At 37.8% G+C, this 26,169-nt stretch overlaps 1 protein-coding gene and 1 long non-coding RNA gene across 5 annotated transcripts in view; one reads left to right on the top strand and one right to left on the bottom strand.

The window, feature by feature from the left end:
- pex5la (peroxisomal biogenesis factor 5-like a) overlaps window positions 1-26,169 on the top strand; it is a 114,616-nt gene that overhangs the window by 51,650 nt on the left and 36,797 nt on the right. For 2 of the 4 annotated variants that reach the window (XM_028444962.1, XM_028444959.1), the window contains exons 3-5: window positions 7,586-7,690; window positions 22,682-22,793; window positions 25,596-25,808. In XM_028444962.1, coding sequence (XP_028300763.1) covers window positions 7,586-7,690; window positions 22,682-22,793; window positions 25,596-25,808 — 430 coding nt within the window. Of the gene's footprint in view, window positions 1-7,585; window positions 7,749-22,681; window positions 22,794-25,595; window positions 25,809-26,169 lie in introns of those variants that run through there. The other 2 variants (XM_028444961.1, XM_028444960.1) reach the window with 2 other exon arrangements.
- The window catches only part of LOC114462261 (uncharacterized), a 74,802-nt gene that overhangs the window by 18,592 nt on the left and 30,041 nt on the right, over window positions 1-26,169 (bottom strand). The gene's annotated exons all lie outside the window — the stretch shown is intronic.

The raw sequence follows: 26,169 nt of genomic DNA, 5'->3' as shown, positions 1-26,169 counted from the left end.
CATAAATAATGGTGAAGCCAATTGTTTTTATAGCAGCTGCGTCAATGCAACTGGAAGTGGTCATGTTGTCTTGACTAATCTGCTGTAATTCCAACATTATTTTTGAATGATGGATTATTTTAGTTGTTAAAGGTTATCTTTGATGACTTTCTGACCTCTGTCCGGTTTTCTTCTGTATTATTTTTGTGTTTCTGCGATTCAGATTAACATAGATTATGAATAAATCTGGCTACAAGTTTGTTTGTTTGAAGATATGAGTATGCACCAATTTACTTTTTTTTTTTTTTTTTTTAATTTTTTTTTTTTAAATGTGATTGGAAATTCCTTTTAACTTCTGAAACAAGCAATGCTACTCATGTCCAAGCAATCATTCCACTCGCTCTATGTTTTCTGTTGCCTCTTATTTTGAAGACACGTGCAGAAACAACACCAACAGTAAAATCTTGAGTCCTCTGGGGCTTGTTTTGAAGCTAGAAAACTCATTGTTTTAGGTACATTGTAAATTTTGTAAAACCTTTTGCAAAGGTCTAGTTACAGTCTTCATAGAAAAGGTTCTCACACAATAAATGGCACTGATAATGTGCTGAAATAGCTTCATAGAAACTTATACAAGGGCATGTGGAGTGAAGCCATGCTGCCATTAAAAGAGTAAATAACCCCTTTTAATGGCCTTTGTTTTAAACACATTGATGTTCTGCTTCCTATAAGTGGAGTTTGCATGCCTGCCATCTGATTCTATAGTTTGGATTTCAGCACCATTTGATAAAAAATGTTTTAATGACCCACCTTCCATTGACAGCATGTGGACTGATGAGGACTGACTGAGCTCTCTTTAGTGTACTTTGCTTTTTTTGCCATAAAATGAAACTCCTGTGTTTAAGATTGTTTCACTCTCTGCTGCTTCTGTAATAGGGTGATGGCCCCCAATGTGAGCTTCAGAAATTAAATGTTTGTGGATTAGGGATGTAACGATTAATCGTAAGGCAGTTAAAAATGTATTCATAGGTATCACGGTTGATATCGATTTTCTGAAAATTGAATCGCAGTACTTTTTTTTTAATTTAATTTTTATATTTTGTCCAAATGCTGAGGTGGCGGGCGGAATCTGCTACTACTTTCTTTTTGGCCGCCTTCTACTCTTAAATATGTTCATAAATGATTCCTTACCCCTTTGGCACTGAAAGAATATCTGTAATATTACGTGAATATCTGTAAAAGTCACGTTTTTCTATTAGCTCTGTCTGCATTACCATCAGCACCGGTCAAACCCTGAAACGCAGTGTTTGCATTGCAGATCTTTAATCGACACATAATCTTGACTCGGCGCACAGTAACATTACCCCATATTAACCCCAGTGCCACATTCAAACCTGTTCAGGATAAGCTGGTATAGAAGACCACTCTCCTGATTTTTCTTAGCACAAGTTTCAAAGATTTGCTCTTGTCAAGCATACATCGCTACAGAACAAAAGAGTGCTTCTGGGACTGTCCACGCTTCATTAGCTCACAATGTGAGCGCTGGAGAAACAATTAAAAAGTAGAAAACTACGCTTCAGCTCCAAAACACCTCTAATAATTTCAGTGGCCTGAGTTTCACTGTTATCCAAGAAAAGAAAAACACAAAAACTGATGAGAGATGATAAGTTAATTCACTCTGTTTTGTTACAGGGTTATAATTATGTGCTCATTAGAATAGTTGCACACTCGTCGTTTGGCACACATTCTTTCACTGTATCTTCAAACTAATAATATACCATTAAATCCTTAAAGGCTTTCAAAGTTAGATAATCTTTACAGCTAAGACATGTTTATGAACCAAACAAAATGGTTCTTATTCCTACTCTTTATTCAAAAGCACAAGTTTCATTGGCCGTCAGTTTTACCATAAAGTGTTTTAGACTGCAAGCTGTAAATCTGGAGATATTTGTAGGTTTTTACGTGACAACATAAAAATCTCTATTAATCCATATGTCACTGCAAAGTTTTTGGTGCAGGAAGTACCTTTTGACATTCAAAATAAAATAGTTGTAAGTACTTCATACACAGTGTTTTCGAGGATAATAAGATTTACTTTCTAATGAAGCTCTATTTTTCAGCACAATCATAAAATGCAATCATCATTAAATGTAACAATGGCAGTAAAGCAGTTTAATCGGAGCTAATCAATGGTGAAATGCTGATTGTATTTTATGTCTGCTCTTTGTTTTATTATTCAAGGAGTACAGTTTATAAAATATAGCATTCTGATGAATCTGGTGCATCTTGTAGTTTTTTTTTTTTTTAAACACATGCAGGGCTGTCCTTTTAGATAAGTAAGTAAATAAGATCTAAATGAAGTGAAAAACTAAAGACATGGATTAAAAAAAATGCAGTTTCCAATAAAACAAAAGGCCCAGATGAAATTTGTTGAACCAGGTAACACACAATCCTCCAGTGGAACTAAACAATAATTTGTGGTATTATTGTTCAGTGCTGCTCACTCAGGGTGATGAGTTGGTGTTGATTTGGAGGATATTGTGCTTAAATTCTTTAACTCCAGCTTCTGTTATACCTTTGTAATTGTTGTATTAAAGCTACATGTACTACAAAGCTAAAATGGTAAAAATGGACTTGATTTATATAGCGTTTTATCACCACACTGAAGCAGTCCCAAAGCGCTTTACACATCAGCTCATTCACCCAATCACTCTCACATTCACACACCAGTGGGACAGGACTGCCATGCAAGGCGCTAGTCGACCACTGGGAGCAACTTAGGATTCAGTGTCTTGCCCAAGGACACTTCGACATATAGTCAGGTACTGGGATCGAACCCCCAACCTCTCGATCAGAAGACGACCCTCTACCACCTGAGCCACGGTCGCCCCATAGCTAGATAATTATATCCCGGTTAGCGGGCTTCACCTATCCAAACATTGTTCGTCAGACAGAAGCTGTCCTATGAATTTTGATTACAACTCGCTAAGTTAAGCGTGTCGATTTCAGCCTGGCTACGTGCGCGCTCTTGCGACAGAGGAGGAGATTACAGCGTCAGATCAATCACAAATGAGGAATATTTCTTTAAAAATATGAAGAATTAAAATCCATAATTTAGACCAAAAACCACACTGTTGCTGCAGTAAAAGCAGAAAGTAATTAATGCAGGAACTGACGAGTGTTAATGCTTAAATTAGTGAGATTATAAACGGAGAATAAACAGACACTGATCATTTTCATCTTCATTTTCAACATATCTGTGGCTCTGATGCTGCGTTCATACAGATCAGCCTAAATCATAAAATGGAATATATTTACATTTTATATTATATTACAGGACTGAGGCTCTCTGCACCAGAATTACGGTGGCTGAGAAGTCCAAAACACATTTGCAAATACCGCAACACATTTACAAATTATTGCAACACTTTTACACTGAATACATACATTCATTATTAATTTCTCCGTCTGAAAGCGCCCGATGCACGCAGGCATTATCAGCTGACTTATTTTACTTCATCAGTCCATCAGATAAAAATCTATATGTTTCCTATAGGATGTCATTGGTAAATGAAAGGAATGCATCGATGTCTACATATTCTCTTTCCTGTCAGCTGTCAGATCAGATCCACACAGAGACGTGTTCACACAATGATCCTCCTTTTATTGGAAAGGTCGTTTTCTAAGAGAACTGATTGGTCAGGAGGCGGGGCTTCATACTCACTCAGATCCTAGCCAGATCAAAACCTGGTTAGGTGTTCAGCCTAAGTTACCATGGTGATTTAGCTCCGTAAGACGTTAGCCAGCTTCATAGGACAGCGCACACTGATTAAATCTTGGAAGTTAGCGCGATAAGAGCAAATCTAGCTTCGTAGTACAGGCCCTTAGTGGTCATTGGCAGGTTATTTACTTTCTAGTCCACATATGTTTTTCCTTATCCTCAAATGATTAATATTCCATTTTCACAGACGGCCTCAGCAACTCTTTGTGCACTTTTCTTTGAAGCTGAGCACAAAAACGTGTGAGAGGTGAGAGGACAGAGGTCCGCCATGAGTGCAGGGAGATGCATCAAAAGCAATACAGCATTATAACAACCAGGTGATACTGTAGCCTGCAGCACACACAGAGACAATGATGTGTTTTCCTTGTTCTGCACTCTACCTGAATGATTTGAAGATTGCTTTCTCCATTCCAATCGAATATATCTGCATTGAAAGCTATTTGATTCAGTTTGTCTCAGCTGTCCACAGTCATTGCTGTGTATAGTGGAGCCAACAAAGTATTAGAAAACCTCATTTTACTGCCGACAGTGCATCTGTTGTTGTATTCGTAAAAAAAAATGTATGTAGTAGTTGGAATACGAAGAATGCTACAATTGTCTAGTCTCATAATCAGATATATACATAAATATGTTTTTTTTTTTTTTGCAATGTGCAGCTAGCAACAGTAGTTTATAAAAAGCAAACAACATGATGTTTCTGAGATTTATATATTATGGAGAAAATAGAATAAACAGAATAAAACGTCGTTGTACTGCTTGAGAGAAGACAGCGTTTGTATATTATCTGAAGATGAAGATGTTTTTTTTCAACTGAGAGATTAAATAAAGTGAAAGTTTGAAAGCAGTTGTTAGGTGGGATTGACAGATGTGTCAGATTACAGCTTCCCTCACCACTTGTTTCCTGTCTAAGCGTTTAAATTAATGAGATTAAAAAACCTTTGTAAAAGTAAAAGAGAACTGATTTTATTTGATTTTGTTTTGACGTGTGCTAAACATGATGGGTTTAGTTTTCAGTTTCACATTGTTTTGATTTCATAACAATGTGAGATGCACAACATAAAAATATACACACGTACAATAACTACTTTGTGTTATAACTGTTTACATTCAACTGTAAAAGCAGCATGAATGTTATACCTTAATGACATCTGTAGTATTTATAATACTTAGGTGGATTGAACTTTTCTTTCTTTCTTGTCCTGGAGACTTTAGCTGAACTGATATTGGAACGTTGTTATGTTTGTGATTAAAAGTAGAGATTGGTGATATTATATCTGCAAAATAATATTAGCCATGAAATGTTTTCCACTAACATTTAAAAACCGTAATGTAATGATGTTTGAGACAACACATTGAAAACAAATATGACAATTTTTCCATTATTACATAATAAATAATCTTATTTTGCACCATTGATGTTTGTTTGTGCATTAAAGCCAATGGGGCATTGCATTAAAAGTGGGCTTAAGCTGTTATTTCCATTGATCTATATGTGACGTAAAAATGTGGTTTGTGGGGAGGGAATCTTTCTATATATTGATATCAGAAATTGAAAAACATTCATCCATTCATTTTCAGACCCGCTCTGGGTCGCGGGGGTCTGCCGGTGACGCCCCTACTAAAAAGTAATTTTCCTTACTGTGGTTTTTTCACATTGGGATTGAGATGTAAATTTAACTCCAGAAATGTTCACTAAAATAATGGAAATATAATAAAGCAGTGTCAGTTTTTCATTGACAGCGAAGGAGGATGGAACAGGTGGCCTGCTGGGCTTCATTTGGAGCATCGGATTATCAGGACTCATACATGGCTCAGTGGATATATGAAAAGAACAGTTAGGGTAGTTGATGGAGAAAAAGACCAATAAAATGACAGTATTCATTAATAGCCAACTAATGTGCTTAAAGTACTGTTTGCACCGGCTGCTCCTGAGGATGAAAGCTGAGTGCAAATGACAGCAGTTTGTCTCACTGTGGTCAGCAGATGTGATTGTTGGAGAGTTGTTTTTCAGTGAAAAAAATCCCCTGTAAACACTTTGACATGTGTGTATAAAAAAGAATAATGGCATGCAGTATAGTCTGCAGCCTGACACTCGGGACATTGTGATGTGAATAAAGGCTTGGTCATGCTGGCTCCTGACTGTCAGGGAGTCAAGGTAACAGGTTGACAAAAAAATGTAAACCTTTCATGCAATTTTTGTTTACTGTTATATAATACTTCTTTGACAATTATCAGGTAAACTCTGCGTTATCCTTCTCTGTCCACTGACGGAGGTTCAAGGTTGAAGAGTTATGTCACAATCAGAATGTTCAGAACCAAAGAAAAAGTGTGATCCTTTGTTTCTTGGCTTTAATACAGTTGCATAAAAACTAGCTACACCTGGAAATAAGAAATTCAATGAAGGCTTTGCCTACTTTGACAGAATTAACCCTGGTGGACTTCATGATCTTAACCATCTCTGGTTAAAAACAGTTAAAGTACCTAAATTAGGGTGACCAGACGTCCCCATTCACGGTTATCAGTTACATCACGTGTCCCGGTAGATTTTCCCCAAACCAGTGATTTGTCCTGGTTTTTCTCAAAAACAGACCCTGAAAGCAACAGCGCATTTGGCTTACAAACGTGATCTCTGTGGACTGTGAGCTGTCAATCACAACAGTTGCCATAGTAGCGCTTACAATATAAACCAATAACAATCTCAAAAGTCTTCCACGCATTTGCAACTCAACGCTGATTGGTTGATGGCATTGACAATATTACTCGTTCGCTTCCTCTCGTCCTTCTCCGTCAACATGCTAAAAAGAAAAACTACTTTTTTTGATGATTGAAAACTATTTTATTTGCTTTTTTTTTTTTTTTTGGACTGATGGCCACTTTAAATTTGTTTCAGCCGTTACAATAATACATTTCATCCAAAAGGACGAAATCAGAAATGTTTATTTTCATTACAAATTAAATCATATGCAAATAGTTTCTTTTTGGTTAAATTACTGTCCTGGAGTTTACCTCCATACTGAGATTATAACCCTAACCCTAACCCTAACCTAATCCAATAAACAAATAAAACACTTGTCTGTTCACTTTGAAAACAAAAATAAACAAAAATGAATTATAATTTTTTTTTTTTTAGCAAAAATTCATTTTCCGGTAGTGCACATGTGCGCGCATGCACATATACAATCTCAGTACGATGCGCACTCAGTACATGACACCAGTTTTGAGTTTTAAAAATCTGGTCACCCTAACCTAAATCAACACTTATTAATACACAGCTTTAGTGAACGATTATTTGGGTTTATATAAGTGGAATTCAGGCCTCGGTTATTGTAAGCATGTTCTCGTTAAGTAAATATGTGAATTATCTAAGGATTCTTCTTCAGTTTAATAACTACATTAACCTGACTATTTAAGTTATTTTTCTTTTGACCATGGATGAATGGATGACTATCACAATATTTAGTAATACCTCTATCTATCTAATTGTATTGATCCTTTAATAGTTCTGTAATCCCAGTTGCTAAAATCTATATGATGATCAGATTCCTAATCATGTCAGTCTAATAAAACGTTATATTAGGACACCTCATGCTCACCTGTCTGCAGTCACTCGTGCAGTGCACATTATGCAGTGATCCTCTTGTCATTGCCATAGTCCTGTGAAAGTGTTTTGTTGTTCTTGTTCTTGTTGTTGGAAAAGCCCCACATGCACATTAGTACTTCATCATCATAAGTTAAAGTCTATTGATCTGTTAGAAGCCCCAGATGGGGGTTAAACACTCTTTGAGTTGTCTAAACTGACACGAGTTATTGTTGATTTCACTGTTGTAGGGGAAAGACTCTAGGGCTGCAGATAAGACTGTTGCCATGGTCCTGAAGGAGATACCAAGTAAGGCGTCATCAGAAGGAAAGCCCTTCCTCACAGTGACTACCAAGGTGGGCAGATCCATCCCCTCACCCCTGCCTCCACGTGAAGCATCCTTCAGTGTTTATGGTACAAGGTCTAAAGCCTCAGTGTGCTCCAACTGACATCCACTCTCTACTAACTAGTGTTGTATCTAATATCTAATTTATCTCTCAGCTGCTCTATGGGGTACAAATTCCTTACTCTACGTCACTACATCCATCCACACAAACACTTTAATGATTTAATGATCTATAGACGTTAGCCTCAAATAGCTGCAATTATTTATGTGACTTTTTATCTATTTCAATTAGCCTCACCTAGATTCATACAGCTTTTCTACTTAAAATTGTATATTTAGCTCTGTACGAGGGATTAATGAGAGGTTCAGTGCAAAAAATTTCCCGTGCCATCCCTAATCAGGTCACTACAGCCTCCACGTGAACTTTTTACACCTCATAAGCAGCTAATCCTCAACACAAACAGGGTGTGATTGCATTTCCATAATTCTTTACCAGAGCGAATGGCACTGAAAAGTTAGACTTCTGTGTTACTGTACGCTTTTTTTTTTAGTGTTATGGATGGATAAAGTTGGTTTTGCAGATGCAAATATGAGTTTCCCTACCCTGTGTTAAACTTTTTTTTGCTTCAGTGTGTGTGTGCATGTGTGTGTCCTGTCTGTTCTTCCTACTCTTTCTTTTTGTGCCGCTTCAACTGTCTGTGTTTTAACACCTTGTGGCATGCTCTACGTTTTTTTTCCCCTAATACATTGTCTGGTTTGATCAACTTTTACACAGTCAAGATAATGCTTCCACTCAAGTGGAAGTGCACTGTCATCCAACATGGTTCTGCTCCATTCAGGCTAACTGGAATTGACTGATTAACTTATAACACTATAAAACTTATAACACATTAAATTGCACTTTAAAAGTACAGACAAAACCACAAAAAAGCCCCATATTTATTTATTCATTTTATTTTTTTCATCTATTCTCTATTCAATGAATGTTTTTTGAAGAGTAATATAACCCCAAAACTAGTGCTGTTGATTGATTCTGGTCCAAATGTCAACATTTTAGTCAAAGTATTTCAATTTGGCATATTTCGTTGTAAAATATCAGAGTGACTGCCCTCTATGGGTTGATTCCAGGCTATTACAATTGATTTTTGCTATTGGCTGACAGCAAGATCATGTGACATATTGAGACCATCTCGCATCGCAAACAAGCACTGTTAGCCCCGCCCCTTTTATAATAACTAACACCCGTGGGCTCTACAATCTGTGGTGAGTAGGTTGGATTGAGAGAAGAGTGAATAGAGGTATATTGAGTAATGGGTAGCTCGTTAACATAGCATAGATTGTTCATTTTATAGAATAGACTGGGCGTGTCTTAAATGCTCCAGGAGCCCCGCCCATAATCAAGGCATTTTTTTTAATTTGCCCTCAGCAAAAAGCAGGGGTTTAGTTTCTCTTTAACAATATAATTATCTAACTTTTAAGATGTTTATCTTTTGCCTTTGCAATTGACCACGTTTACATGGGAGCTTTAATTTCTCTTTAAAGCACAATAAGAGTTCATTCTTCTTTAAAACTGAACACTTAACTTGCTTAATTCCGCTTTAAGTTAATTCGGGTCGTTCTGCGCTTGTGCGACTTGCGGCGATGGCGCGCTGGTGACGACATAATCCAAGATGGTTACGGCCCGGACTCCAGCCTAGACTATTTAATAAGAGCCTTAAAAGACATTGATATAATGAAAAGAGTGGATGGACGGAGGCATAAACATGCAGACTTTCACACGAACACACTGATTTATTAAACACACAGGGACCTCAGTAAACGGAACAGGCTTCACTGGACGGCTGACACTAGGACCTGGAGGCGGAGTAAATGCGTCCCCGTACGGCATTCACAGGCTGTAAAATCACCAAGTTTATCATTTTACCTGTTGTTAGAGCTATTATCTTTATCAGGGAGCAACTATTTGTTCTTGGTGATTGTTTTCCGGAGTTTTTCTGGGTTTTTTACCAGTGATTAGCTCCTATCTCCCTTCCGCTCCATGTTCCAAACTGAAACCGTGTGTTATTGTCGAGCGGCTGCTTCAAAACTACAATCAAAACAAAAGTGAAAACAGTTTTTATGTGTGGTTGTCTGTGTTACAGCCGACAACTAAAGGTTTGTTGTGTGTTTTTCCTGATAAACGTCATTCGTGACGTTCACCCACTGTCCAATCAGAGCCTTCCCAACCCCCAGACCTAAAGCGGAATTAAATAAAGCCAAATAAACCGGTTTTTCATGTAAACCTCAATTCAGGAATTACTATTTCCATGTAAACACAAAGCAGAACACTTTAATTCCGAATGATTTAATTCGGATTAACTAATTCCGAATTAAAAAACATCATGTAACCGTGGCCAACGTGAACCAGGCTGTGACGTAAGAAACAGAAGTGGGAGAATTTTGTGATTAACTAATGCTTTTAAGAAGGTCCATCTCACTGTTACTAATAAACAATAAATGGAAGACTGAATGAAAAAACGTTTGAAAGTATGAATGAATAAATGGACCCTCCACAGCAGGCTTTGAACATAGTGGATGCTGGAGGCTTTCATAGCTTTTCTCCATTGGTATGGCTCAGAAATTACATTCTCAAAATTACACAGACAAACCTCCAAACCTCTTGGCAAATGTTCACCACAGAATCGAAGTTGTCAGTCATTTCAGTGTCTCAATGCATCTTTGCAAACGACTAAGTCTAGATACCCTGCATTTAGCACCATTTCCAAGTGAATAGATCTAGTTGTTCAATATTGATTGTTGACAGATTAATAGTTCTCTCCAAAATATGTCAGCATCATTTCATTCAAAGGAGTTAACAGTTTTGGGAGCGACGCGAGCTTAAGTGAATCATGGTGTTGTGCTGAACCATCCAGTGTTGAGAACGCCCGGTCTGTTTTAGGATTCCAAAGCAAATGTAAAGGATCTTTTTTGCATTTTTGGTGGCACTTACTATTTATATGGGAGATGAATTTAGTTTTGAAGCATGAGTTGACAGTTTAGGAAGAGATATGCGCTTTTGCAAGTAAACTATGACATTGCGTTGAACTGTAAGACTGTTTTGCCAGATCTGAGTTTAGAGAATGTTATTTCTGATTCAAGAAAATAACCAAACCAATGGAGAAAAACTGTAATTGGATAAAGCGGCTGGCGTAAATCCATTCAGACATTGCTTCTGTAAACTCCGCCCCCTGCAAAAGCCCCAGGTGCTGGAACGTGAAAGCATAACCATGCTGATAAACCTTGATAACCCTTCCCTGGACAAGATTTATGCCAGTTTTGTCTCTCAGGAAGCGCCTAAAATAAACTTTGAGGGAAAATAAAAGCACTGACCATCATTGCAGCCGAGACAAACAAGCTGCTATCAACGAAAAATATCATTGACGTAAAAGTCTAGCCCAGATAAAAGCTTAGATGTTATAACAAAGAACTAAATCTACATCTACATTCATTTAGAATTTCAAGTAAAGCGAGTGATTTGATTAACAGCTGCTAATCTACTACCAACAGTAACCTAGTCCCCACCAAACTCTGACAGTTTTCATGTACAACAAAAATAACAAGGCAGTAGTATTAATAATATCTACTGCTTCACTGAACTGATGCTTTATTCACCACCATGTAAGTAGCACACATTATGTAATGAGATTAGCATTAAGATTAAGTTATTTAATTAAGTGTGTTTGATGTTTCCCCACTTATTCAAATGGCAAACACCCAAACAAACAGCTCCAAACATCTGGTAAAGGCTGCAATTACTGAGTAAATGACATTTCACCACAAGTAAACAAAACGCTCACGGCTCAGTAATTTAGAGACATTGATTGACAATGTATTTATCTATAAAATCTTGACTTGATAATTGTTTAATGAGAGGGAAAAAAAAACAGTGTTGGTTAAAAGAAGAATGCGTGATATCATATTCACCAAAAGACACAAATTAGCTGCTTTCGATCACATTAACATGTTTGAAAGACCAGACATTAAAAGGCTCATGTTTGATAGAAGACTTTTAATACCTGAAGGCAAAAATAGAGACAGAAATGTTCATAAAGCATCACCCCTGAGACCTAAAGGACCCAAACCCTCGCTCATCAAATGCTTTCTCAGTAAAATAAGCAGTGTTTGCATGACAGACCAAACACTCACTGCTGATGTTTCCATGTGGGTAAGGATCATGAAGCTTAAAGTGCTCTCCAGTAACTGAGGCAACACTTTGAGACGCATTATATCCTATCTAGATGTCATTAAGCATGTGAGAAAGGGCCAAGTCACAGGCTGTAGCTTTTAGACCACATCTCATGTTAAAGCATTTTTTTTGGAAAATCTGACTGTCACTGCACCACAGAGTCAATGATCTTAGTCCAAGCTGTTCAAAAAGAGAGCTCACAAATAAAGGAAGCATAATGAAATTCAATTTTATACAATTATATTCTGTTTGTGTTCATCTGGTGAAACAAGGTGAAAACCACTTGACAGCTCTAATTTGTGTTTGTGAAATGTGTGAAAGTCAAACAGAAATAGCGACGGGGCGCCACAACCAGCCTTTGTTACTATTCTGTTGAAAGATATTTAGACACGAACAAAAAGAGGTGTTATCTTTCACCTAAAATAAATACAAAATATACTAAAAGTCAACAATATTAAAGAGATGAACTGTGTTCTGTACTGACTTACAGCAGGCCTGCAGACTAGAGCATCAACTATATATCAGCCTGCGTTACAGTACTGCAAAGATTTCTGGGAAAACTTTCATCATTATGTAAATCACTTTTATTTTAGTTCATCCTCCACTGTTTTTACAAATGTGGCCTAAAACCTTTGAAATGTTCTTAGAAGATCCATGCCTAACAAAACGCATTATTTTCCAACATATCTGTTTTAGTAACTTTTAAAACTGGCACTACTTTACCCTGTGCGCCGTAATGTTGAAATGACGTCATTGATGACATGAGTCGCCCCTTTTCATCCCATGAGCTCGATAGGTGACGCATTCAGGATCATTTAGCAGTTTTTTCAGTCAAAATGACAACTTGTGAACAGTGAAAGTAAAAAAAAAAAGTTGATGCAAACCACTTTTGTTTACCGAAATTTGATAACCAAAAGTTCCAACTCTGCTGTACTGTAGGTGGCATGAAGAAGTTGAAGCTCCGGTTGCATGTAAATACAGGAAACCAGGATCAAACTACTGCTCTGAGCTCTTGGCGTGACACCATCACTACTGCTGCTCTGAGCAGCAGTCTGATCCCAGTTGCCTGTATTTAACCGGAGCTCTTCTCTTCTTCCCAGTTTTAAAAGTTAATAAAATGAATAAGGACATTTCATGGTTTTAGGCCACATTTGTAAAAACAGTGAAGTATCACTTTAAATACTTTATTTGAAGTGATAGTGTGTTGCACTTAGAAGTGTTAAAACTAGGACGCAATGTTGAAAATGCGATTTTCTTCCTAAAAAGTGCTAGTATTTCTCTGGCCACGCCCACTTGGATTAATCTAGTCATAAGTGGCCCCTGAATTAGAATTAGTTAGAAATCACTATCGTACAGAGTCATGGGAATTAGTTGGTTATATAACTATCACAGTTATTAATTGGTACAAAGCAACATACTGTACACCCACATAGACACATTCACACACGTATTCACTCTTATTGACGCTTTACAGGGGTGTAAAACTCATTTTAATTTCAGGGGCCAAATACAGACATCAAGTGGGCCTCAGATTTTAGGCAAGTTTCAACATTGATGTGTCCTAGTTTGCACCAAGTCGTGTTGGACATTCACACAGATTTGTACACTTTTTAAGCGGTTTGTTTCCAATTTAAACAAAATGCATAAACTAAAGCATTTTTTTGAACTCCACTTCTGATTTTTTTTCTGAAAGTGTGATTTACAATTGGATTCCTACCAGTTGCATCTTCATGTTGAGCATTTGTGTCTCAGTCGGTCGAACGAACAGACAGACAAACATTTTTAAGCCACGCTTTGGAGGAAGGTGCTCCTCGAACATGGTCCCTTAAGGAAACACTGGTGGATGTTTTTTTAAGTTCCACTTCCAGGAATTGCTGTTGCCCCTTCAGGCCTGGAGTGCACGCTTCATTTTAAAATTATTTGTGGCATCATGTGCTCCAAATCAACAACATATAGATTTGATGTAAATTTTGTGTAGCACAGACAATATCCAAGCAACAAGTGACAGATATCAGTCCCTGCAGGTCACTAAATATCCTTGATTGTGTGTACAATTTTAAATTTTTTTAGGTAAATTTTGTGTAATCATTTGAGGAAATTTTGTGTAATAATTTAAGGAAATTTGCAAGATTTTGGGAGGTTTTAGAGTAATTTGCATGTCAAATCATGTGATAAAAGCAAAGGAAAATGGTGAGCCCTGTAAACATCACTAAGTTTAACTGAATGTGTATATTATATAGGGGCTGATATACTGTATCTGAATAAGTTGCTAATTCACACGATTCATTTTTCTCCATCATTTTAGCTTTCCCCAGCGTGCCGAATTGGGTGCTTTAATGGGCCGGATTTGGCCCCCGGACCTTGCGTTTGACACGTGGTTCAGAAACTCAAATGAAGCTTGCATATGTTACTGTAATCCATAATCCTACCCTTATAGATGTGTATGAAAATGTGACTGACTATATGGAGGTTTTATGAACCAATCTGAATCACAAAAGATATGTATACATCATAATGAGATGAAGTCACGATGAAACAACAAATCATCAATTTGATGATTTAGTGCATCTAAAAACTGCCACTGCTGACAGAAAAAAACTTTTACATCTGTGTGCATTTGTTCCATGATTAGCTCATCTTTCTAACTTTTCAATTAGAGCAATAAAATCTGATGATTAGCATTTAATTGTTGCAATTCAGAAGCCAAAAGAAAAACCTCCTGCATCTAAACAGTGCAATGAAAAAAAATTTTTATAAAATAAAACATTAAAATGATGAATTGCAAGTAAAAATAGGATTATTTTTTATTTTTATTTTTTGACAACCATAAATCTTAAAGGAATCAAGGTCTTTGCTCTAATTATGTTCTATCAAATATCCACAACTCCAATTATCGTCTCATTCAACAGCTTTTTTCCTAATGGGGTGTTTTCCATTCCCGTCACAGCTTCCTCCCTGCACCTCCACCTCCTGCCTTCAAGGCTCTGACAGCCTTAGCTGGGACACAGCTAGTTCCCTTGGCAGCAACATCTGAGCCATCTCCTGAAGTCAAGCCCAGGTGGCACAATTAGCTCTAAGTTTTCCATTACGTACATTTCTTGATTGCATCTCGTTGTAAACAAAACACCAAAGTGTTTGTGCAAAAAATTGAGGCAGAATGAGTTTTTCCTAACAGGAGAGGGGGTTGAGAATGGATAAAGAAGGACAAAGAAAGGGAGGGGAGACTTACTTCACTGTAGTGAGAGTAATGTGCGTTACACCTCAGAAAGCTCCTCTCCTGAATTGAGCCTGTAATTAGTTTTAGCATTCCACCTGCCAGACATGTCTTCTAGATGAGCTTCTTTTTCTTTAACCTTCGATGCAAGATTGAAAAACTAAAATATTCATTTTTTTAGTTCACTTTTTCAAAAATGTCATTCAAAAAATGATTTAATGTATAAGTGGTGGCCTAGTGGTTAAGGACGCTGGGCATGTAATCGGAGGGTGGCCTGTTCAAGCCTCACCTGGGCCATCACTGTGGGATGTTGAGCAAGTCCCTGAACCCCGAACGGCTCCCCAGGCGCCGCAAAATGGCTGCCCACTGCTCCTCAGGGTTAAATGCAGAGGACAAATTCCATTAATTAATGTAATAACATTACATGGCCAATTAAAGGCAAAAGCCCCAATTTAATCTTTAAAGTTGAATTCTGCAGCCCATCATATATCATTGTGTGAGCCCCAAATGATGTTATCATTCACTAGTGCAGTGCCCGTCGAAAGTATGTATTCATATAGTGGGGGCTTAAGTAGAGTTAGCAATGAGTATGTGTTTGATGGTTGGATGTACAAAGAGCAGTGACGTGCCATGAGCACTAGGGATGGGTAGTCAGGGCGTTGCAAATCGAGACCACCAATGACAACAAAATCAACATTGTAAAACACCATTAAAGAAACAAACAATTATTCAATATAGCCTCCATACTCTCCCAACAAGATATATCTCATGACAAGGCAGCGCATCCGTTGTTTGTATTGAAAACACAGAGAAAATAACAACAACAACTCGGAACAGCCAGTGAGGCTCAACCACAAAGCCAATACTTCCTTTTGTACCATTCACTGTGGAAAATACAAACAATTTCCTGACATTACCTTTGCTGAAGGTCTGGTAGCTCAGGTGTTGGTTTCCTGTCTTTTAAAAGCTGTTGTTTTTCCTCAAAAGAAAGTTTCTTTATCGTCTCTAGCGCTGTCATCCTGCCTGTAGTGTTATTCCGCCCGTTAGCTAGAGAACGTAGCAGCAGCCACGCTCTAACAATTCACTAATGCACTGTGAACGTACGTATAGCATTTAACATAGCACGGTTACGTCCAAAGGCAGCGAGAGCTGCCTTTTTACGTAAATGCTTTTTATCTTGGGGAACTGACTGCGCATATGCAAACACATAAAAACAAGCTATGGGAACAGAGGCAAAGCAGTAATGTGCTTTTGGGGGGGGGGTGGCCTCCTCCTGCCTTATAGTGGAGTGAAACTGTGCAGCGTCTGTGTCGTACCAGGAAATAGCGATGTTTAGTCATTTGGGCTATGAAAAGCACAAAATGCTGATGCTTTCAAACTTATAGGTACTGTAGGCTATCGGAAATTGAAAAATAAATAAATTATAATTATATTTTAAATAAAACAAATAATCAAAATATCAATTCACCTTTGGGTAGGCACTGCCTACCCTGACTGCATGTCACTGACAAAGAGGTGTACATACTCTGTAGTGTTATAAAGGGGTTTTATTTGCGGGTGCAAAGTAAAATAGCATGTGCGATTTCTCTGGTTTAATTCTATGGGACATGCGAATGATAACTTTGGTTTGCACCAAAGTTTGTTTGGTGCAAACGTTATTCAATGTTTCAATGTTTGCTGGACTGAAGCAAATGGATAATAAATGTCCCGGAGCATCCCCTGTCCATAGACCCTCCTTCGGCAGGGAAAATTAATTAACACAAACATGTCAAGTACAGCCAACATACTACCACTGAGAAGAGACAGAAAACAGGTGGGTTTCACACCAAAGGCGCCCCTCAGCAGATTCTTCTCATATTTTGCCTGTGGCGCCAATGGAGCACATATTGTAACAGCCTCACGCGCTTCCCCACATGCTTTTGTTTTGCTTATCCTTATTTGGGTAAGGTGCACATTAGGTCATAAACACGTAATGAAAATATCAGCGTTTATCATCTTTCCCTGTATGTTACAGTAGTAGTAGTAGTAGTAGTAGGAGTAGTAGTAGTTATAGTAGTACAGGGCTATCAAGTTTTTAACTCAGTTCAGAGTGAGACTTTGGCTGCAGCGGCCGTTTAGGTAGAATCTCATAAAAGACACACATTCTTCGAAATAAAACTATTTAGTTAACATTTAACATTCCTTAGTGCAGGGGTGCTTATCGTTTCTCGCACGCGTGCACTCACGCACGCACACACACAGACACAGCAATTTTCTAACAAAAATCCACACAAATGCCGCTGCCTAAAGGAGGCTGCACTCTATTGGCTGATGAGGGGGCCCTTCAGACAATTCGACCAATCAGAATGGGCAGGTAGGCGGGCTGCTGTACTCTTTAGGTTGCACGGAAATGTTCGTGTTTCAATTGATAAGTTTCCTTCACTACATGAAGTCATCTCCTTACTGCCACACGTCTACATATCAGTCCATTAACAGCTTTTTATGGTCACTTTTTACTGGAACAAGACCGAGACAGGCCAAAAAAAGGACTTTTAGTGTACAAGTAACAAAATAGTAAGTTCATTATTTATACACAGGGTTAAATAGTAAATCTAAAGTATAAATAATGCATCACAATGACAAATCTTTAAAACATTGGCATCTGACTGTGGGATAGTGACTCTGTTTTACCAGTACACTTTTTTTTTTTAAAGCATATTTGTCCACATGTTTGATGTCATCTATATGCTACTGTAGAAATTTTAGAAGCATAGAAATTTCGACTGGAAAAAATGGGAACTGCAGAATACTGATCAAACAGTAAGCCTAATACCAGTGAAAAAAAAAATAAATAAATCTTACTATAATGACTGTCAAGCATTAAAACATATCTCTTATCAAAGCTAATGCATTTTCCTTCTCTTACTTCTCTGTGCAGGCCTCACTCAGAGCCTAGGGCATAGCCCTGAGCCATATACTACAGCTGATTTAATATTACTCAAACTTAACATCCTCTGCGTAGAGGAAATTATACTGAATCAAAGCCAATTTGGAACATCAACCACAGTATGTATTTGTTGCACACATTTGAACCTTCGAAAGACAAGCCACATTTTCAAGGGAAATAAACTTTCTAATGAGGCCCAAAACCATTTAAAAACTTAAATTGATCATGATTGATGACTGCTTTGCTTATTTTTAATAATTAATTGAAGTGGCCTACAGTACTTGAATGGCTGTTAATGTTTTGCAAGGGGAGCAAATGCACAAAACTTAATTTTATCCCGATATTAATCATCCTGTGTCTCAATTTAATTCTCGTCACACATTTAGTTTTGGTGTATTTTAAATACAGAAAGTCATTCGCTTTTTGAAGGCAAACAGTGTGATTGCTTTCCCCTGCAGAATGCCACAGCTGAGTGGGTTTTCCTTTTTAAAAGTTTAAAAGGCATGCATTTCAATTACAATACAACTAATCGTACCCAAGTCAGCACCAGTCTAACCTTTACTTAAACTCAATTACACTCTTTCCACGGACAGGCACAGTTTTCACATCGCTTTGTAAATATGACCTTTTAAAAACAAGTCAGGTCTGAGGTATTCTCAGCCTATGATGGGACACTATAGTCCAGTACTGTGAGATAAATGCACGAACGGGCTGTAGAAAGAAATTAGGTCACTGCAAACTGAGAGACTTCCAGTGGATGAAAACTTTTTCAGAACAGTATAAACCCCACATTCACTCTAATTACTGGTGCTGGGTCAATGCTGTTGAAGTGTAGTACACAAATCTAACTCACTCACAGTAATTAGCTTCCCTGGATGTTATGTAATGCTTTCTGTAAAAAGTCTCATTTTGCTACAAAAATCAAAGTACGTGCGTCACCTTTTGATTCAAACTGGACTTGTTTTCAACTTTTTGTTATCCATCCTGCTGAGTAGTGGGTTTTTTCTACAGAATAATGTGTATTGCTTGTTTAGTGAGGTATAAGAATTGCTGTTTTAGCATTTCTGGATTTTTTTTTTCTTCTATGCCTTCAAAAGTGTCTTTTTAGATGTATGTCAGTATTTACTGATGGTTGAGCACACAATAGCTGAGGAAACATATCTCAGCATCTTTAAAATATTGTGGAGGATGTTGTTTTGGCTTAAAATTCCGGATGGATCATCAAGACTATTGGTCCTCCTAATTGTCAATTATTGTGATGTAAGGCCGTCGTGCGTGCTCGTCCCTGGCTAGTTTTTGGCTTGCTGCGCATGCGCACTTTCAAGTGTTTAAAAGAGGGCTAGTCACTAACTGAAATCGGACACGGAAGAGGATCGTAGTGGTATGCTTTTGATGCAGATTTGACAATAATTGACCTAGTAGTTATTAGCAGAGAAGTTTATCTTAATGTAAGCTATGATTAGCGATGCAAGCCCTGGCACGAGTCACACACTGGGCTCGTGCAGGCTCTCTCACACACGTTTAATAGGCGTTCCCTCTTGGGAGCAGGTAGAGTGTTGCGCATGTGCATTTTTTCTAAAAGTGGAGAGGGCGTTTCTTTTCTAAACATTGGGAAAATTCTCTTCTATACCTTTAAGATAGCAACTGGAAGGTTATGTTGTTTACCCTAGTGGTCTTTCCAGTTGTTCTGTCCATTATTTAAATCCTTTAACATTCAAATGAATGAATGTAATTGTTTTAACGACTGTATAGTGTCTTTGAGGTTTTGAAAAGCGCTTATAAACAAAATGTATTATTATTATTATTTCTAAACAGTACTTTACAAACCCCATAATTATAGCTGCTCTGCAATAGGATTGAAAAAATGCTTTAAAATCATACATCCATGAATAAAACATGCAAAAGCTTTGCTTCAGTCCTGCTCTATATCAAACATTTACCCAACAGTGTATAAAATTAATTCATTAAAATTATAATCCACATCACACTAAAAGCATAATGATATGTATCCCTTTTTACATCTCCTATTCTTTTGCTTTAATTGCAGTATATCCATGATTAAAGACATCCAAGGTGTAACATATGGACTGCCTCTCTCATTATAAATAAATGCATTAGGTATTTATATATAACAGCAGGATGCGTGGGAAACAAACCCCAGGAAAGTAAATGTTCTAAAATCCCATGCCAGCTATAAAATCAGTTTCCCAGGAAACTAAAATTACACACGTGTAACCACAATGGTTTGCATAACCGAGTTTCACATGCTTTGGAAAAGCCATTCAGCACTTTACATCAAATGTATGCTGGCTGTGCGTTGAACATTTCATGCATGATAATTAAAGTTATAGTGCGTTCATTTAAATTCTGCTGGCGACGGCGGCCTGGTGAGCAACAATAGGAAATGTCATATTTTCTCTCTGCAAGCATTGTGCACACATTGAAAGCTGTAAGGGAGGCGTTGCTCCTTTTAAAAGGACAGAAGTTTCTTTATCTTCCTATTATGAAGCATAAGTTGGAAAATTGTGTCCAGCTACACTTGCTTCATTACAGTGCCAATATTGGAGCGCACGTGAGCTGCTCTGCTGTAGCACTGCTGGGAATTATAATTAATGCATCACGGTCATAGCAGCATTTTAATACAGTGACAGGGCTCATCGTGTACAGCTATCATTAACTGTTGATTCAGTGATTCAGGTTGTGGGTTTAACGCCATTGTGTTTGTGTGAGTGTTTGTATATCTAAATGTTTATTTCCATTAGCATATGTGGCTAGGCTCCAGTATCTCTTGTGTAGAGGGTTATTAAAATGATTGATGTTCTGTGTCTAGTTTTTTTGTATGTGAGTTTAAGTTTGTTTATGTAAAAATAATATTGTTTTAAAGCTGCAGTTTGTATATTTTTATTGCATAATTTGGTCAAAAATCCATAATCACCTTTGAGCATATTGTAATTCAAAGTGTTCTGAGTGGATAGTGAATCTCTTCTCCTTCTCTTGGCTTTGTATTTAAGCGTGACGCTGGACTTCAGCCAATCAGAGATCTTTCTACAAACAGACCATGAGCTGTTTTACTATTGGCTACTCGATCATCGATAGTAAAAGTACAATGGAGGATGGTTCTGCAGAAGTCCCAACACAACACTTTAAATTTCCTAGATTTTGTCACCAAATTCTATTTAATTAAGGAAAACATTATGTAATAGCTTTAAGAAAATTTCAGGATTGTGCACAAATTCTGAGTTTTAACACTAAAAATGGCTGCAATCATGCAATATAAGCACCAGGACTGCATCAGGACACTAAGGGTGTGTCGATCCGATATTGATATCGGTCCAATATCAGCCAGAAAACGAATATTGGATTTTATCAAACTGCATTGTAAATCTCCGATATAAGCGCTCCGATAAGTTTTTGTTGTTTTAGTCCTCGCCCTCAGTTGTTCCCACCATATACTGACAGTAAAAAATAACTGAAGTGAACTTGAATTGTTGACTATTGTTCTCTGTTTGAGTAACATCACTTGATCAAGCCTTTTCTATCATTCCACATTACAAAATTAGTAATAAAAGAATGTATGATTCGTGCTGATAGCGTATCTGTATCGACCAATACTCAGGCTGCAATATCGGTATTGTATCGGAAGTGAAAAAGCTAAATCGGGACATCCGTAATTTACACGATTCATGTTTTCTCTGTAATTTTTACTTCCTTCTGCGGGCCAAATTGGATGCTCCAAAGGGCCGAATTTGGCCCGGGATCATGAGTTTGACACCGTGATCTAAAAGCTCAAATATGTTTAGGTGGAACAGACTGCGTGGAGGTCTCTCTGACCTGGTATGTGGGGCGGACTGCACGCCCCACACACCGACTCAGAGCGAGCGTTATAACAGATGGGAAAAATTGCTTATGAACCTAAGAGAGTCATATCCAAGGTGAAGAGAACAGACGCAATTTATTTGTAGTGTAGACGTGGAGTGTTTGCTCTGCAGGTTGGATCAGGAGGCGGAGCAGTGGCTGTGAGCCTCTCACTGTCCTCACAGCAATTAGTGAAACGTGCTTTCATGTAAGCGTCTCTAAAACACCAGAAAACTCTCCAATAACCCAAGATAAAGTTCCTAGATTTGTCACTAGTCTCTATTGAGAAAAAAAGTCCCTCAGTGTTTCAATACAGGGAGGGAAGGGGGGAGCATGGTTGTTTCTCTACAAGTCTCACGATTCTACATACTGCAGCTTTAACACATGGATGTGATTCTGTGATGAAGATCACATTTTGTCAAATGTTTGTCAAGTATCAGAGGCATTTACTGTATCTATGAGAAACATGCACAGGTAAACTAAGTGCCACTGATCAACACAAAGGGCGTTGACCGTATAGGAGTTCACATGACTTGACTATGCATTTAATTGTTTATGCTTGAAACAACAGTCTAAGTATATTATTGAACCAACCACCTGTGTGTGCCATGAATGATAAGTTGTCAGACATTGTTGTCTCACAATCATGTGTCTGCATCAGTGCACATGAGCCCAAACCAAGGGGTTCAGTTTACATCATGAACGCAGGGGACTGATCGAACGATTTGATGCGACTTTCTCTGGGATTTGGCTGAAGTGTCACGTGTGTTTGTTCTAACAGCTGGTGAGTGAGCAGCAGGAGAGCCGTCCTCTTCTCAGCCCTTCCATAGATGACTTCCTGTGCGAGACCAAGTGTGAAGGCGTTTCCCGGCCAGTGACGTCCAACACAGCAGGTAAATAGCACATTCTCACTGAAACAAAGTCTAATTCTTTCATTTCATATGTACTGTACATAAGTTACAAGACTAAAAAAAACATTTCTATTGTACAGGTTTTACTATTAAAGAAGCATAGGGCAGGATTTGAACATTCATTTTAAGTTTTCTTTTTTAATGCTAATGGATGATGATGTGCTCTAAACCAAAGAGAAAGAGCCCACACCCATTTCTACCTATTGCCTTGAAAAGATTGTGTCATACATTTTGTACTGCTGTTTCGGGGTGTGAATTTCAAATGACGCTGATGGTGATGTCAAATGACACCGGTGCGCGTTCTCGACGGCTTGGAGTGGCAGCCCAATACCGAAAATAAAACAGAAGGAGAAGACGACGGCTTGGAGACTGAAAGAAGACAAGCATGGTGGACTAAATTACTGTTTGGTTCCACAGATGTACGCAGAGGCATGTGCACAGGTCTTGCAGTAAACAGACACATGAACGGCGAGTAAATAACTTACCGTCCCAGTCATTTTTTTTCTCAAAGAAATGACGTATTTACGGTTTTTTTTAGTGGTAAGCACCACTTTTATTAATAAACAACTGATAATGTCAACATCAGATCAGCACATGGGTAACAAGTGAAAGTGTAACATGAATCAGAATTCCTTTATTAATCCCAGGGGGAAATTGCTTAAATAAATAATAAATAAACAGTGGTGCAGTGCTCGTAAGAGACCCATCAGATCTATTTACATAATCCATGTATCAAAGATAAGGATAATCCATGTTGTTGTGCAGAAATAGGAATGTTTCAATGGTGTATTCCTTTATACAGTAACCGTCCTCTGCTCCATTCTCCCTGCACCGTGAATCACAGCTCTCACTGTTACAGATAAAGCTGCATTCCTCATTAGCTGAGGCTGCTGCAGCAGGTGAGCAAGATCGCTGCGCGCAAACGACACTATGTGACCGAACCCAACCACCAGTTCTAAATATCTGTCCGAACCCGACCGGTCCGGTCCCGTCAGCGTTGGGTCGGGTATCCATCCTCTGTCCACAGTATCAGCTCCATGATAAACAATCAGTTGAAGCGTGCACCCGTAACGGCTTGGCTGATGGCTGCAGTCTGACTTCTAGATCCTGCCCTATGCTCCTTTAAAATTTCATTTATTCAGACAAGAGTTATTCATTGAATAGTCATTTCACTTTGGAAAAAAAAAACTATTAAACCTTTCATCACAGCGGTGATAGTTATTAAATTTTTTTTAGAGATCTGGCTCTTTTGGCTCAGCTTAAACTCAGGTCTTTCAGCTCTCAATTGGCTCCTCAAATTCTTTGTTGCCTACATTAAATGAAAATATGTTTTGTGTATTCATATTGTATTCCAGTATTCAGGTAAAACACCTGGTTTATTTGGGGGAAAAGTACTTCTTTGTCAAACATCTCTCTTACCAGACCTCAGGGTGCCCAAACAGCTTTTACATTACTGCCTTTTCACAAACAGCTTGTGTTTTATTTAAACCTCTTCAGGCAGCCGTCATCAGCAGCACTGATTCATAGTCGCACCTGTCTGCAAAAGAGCACAAAGGCACAGAAGACAAGAATACTGTAATTACGCTGGGATTTTAGTGAACAAATGCTCTCAGTTGGTTGTCATGAAACAGCAGCGCGCCAATTAAGCAAGTGTGTTCTTTTCACTTTGAGCTTGCGTTGCACAAATGGCACAGCCAGGATCCTCTAAGATGAGCTGTAAAATGATTTTATTTCATTTCCCTCAGATAACCAATAACTGAGCTTTCACTTTGCTTTTTTTTCTGAACTTCCTTTTTTAAAAGGGCTTTTGTTTTTGTTTTGTTTGTTTTTTTGGACGATAACAGCCAAGCAATTAGATTGGATTAAAACAATGTCTAAAGTACCAAAGGCACCCCACACCCCACCCCACTTGGTTTGTTTACATAGTTGTGTATTATAGCTCTTCCCTTAGCAGAATACATTGGGTCAAGACCAATTTGGTGTCATAAATCATAAGTTTAGAAATATTTCCAACAAACACTTAAGGATATACTGTACCAAAACTATTGGGTTTATATATACAGTACTTTTTGTTTATGTTTCTCTCAAGTTTTAAGTCAATATAACCCTTCTCATCTGCCTGTGCTTTAGTTTCTGTTTCATTTTTTTTTTTGATTTGTTTATTTATTTGAACAGGCAAAAAAAAAAAAAAAAAAAAAAAAAAAACATACAAAGTGCTCAAATTATAGTGACAACAACAACAACAACATAGATAACTATGTTGCTCAAAAGACTGCAGGATAAAGTAACACTTTACTTGATGTTTTATACATAAAGGCTGACATTACGCTGTCATTATTATGACATGAAACCTGCCATTCGCATGAATAGGGTGTCATGAAGGCTGTTAATAAGTGTCGTTCGTTACAACCTAACCTTCTGTGAATCTAGCCCTCAACTCTAATCTTAACCCTAACCCCACTAGATCCCTCCACCTAACCCAAAAAATGCCAACATAGCTCCAAAGGAGTCATAATTTAGCAAACGGTGTCATAAATTAGCGAACGACACTTAATGACTGCCTCCATGACACCTTATTCATGCGATTGACAGATGATGACAGCGTAATGTCAGATTCATAACTTCAAGTAAAGTTACCAAAGAAAGTGTATGTAGAAATTGGGATAAGCTCATATTTCCATTTCTCTCTTCTATCCATTCAGAATGTGGTTTGCAAACATTTTCCGTTGCTGTTTAAAGCTATTCTGCTCACACATATATATATGCGTGATTCTATTTGTGCAGTTTTATCTTCAACATTGGACCTGTTGGATCTCAGTGAACCTGGCGAGAGGAAATATAGCAGCAAAGACAGGAAGAGCCCGCTGTCATCCAGGAGTGGAAGCCAGAAGAGCAACTCACACAGGAAAAAGACGGATGAGACTGAACTGATCCAGGTGGACATTGAGCATACAGGACCAAGTATGAAAAACCCAGAGAGGACATCGCTAGAATCAGGTACAAACTGGTTTAAATCATCGTTGAACCGTTGGAATCATCGTCAACTCATTTATAACATATTTAGCACCAATGAAATAACTTCTGAGTAATGTGGATATTGGTCATAAAATTGAGAAAATCGATTCAAACTGAAGTAATCATTTAAAGACATGCAGGTTGAATATGTATTAATACTTTTGTATTTAAAAAAAAATGACTGGCATAATGGCAAAAACAAAATGTGTTTTTAAAGTAATATATCAAAAAATGAAAAGCTTTTGACTTCATTCTTTACTAATAAAATACAAACAATTTATAATTGTATGGTATGAATTTTGCCGTAATGTTTGTTTTTATTCATATAATACAGATTACATCA

This window comes from Gouania willdenowi, chromosome 4, assembly GCF_900634775.1.
Source record: "Gouania willdenowi chromosome 4, fGouWil2.1, whole genome shotgun sequence".
Classification (NCBI taxonomy): domain Eukaryota; kingdom Metazoa; phylum Chordata; class Actinopteri; order Blenniiformes; family Gobiesocidae; genus Gouania; species Gouania willdenowi.
The sequence above is the reverse complement of the archived record's forward strand: the minus strand, read 5'-3'. Positions and strand labels throughout refer to the sequence as shown.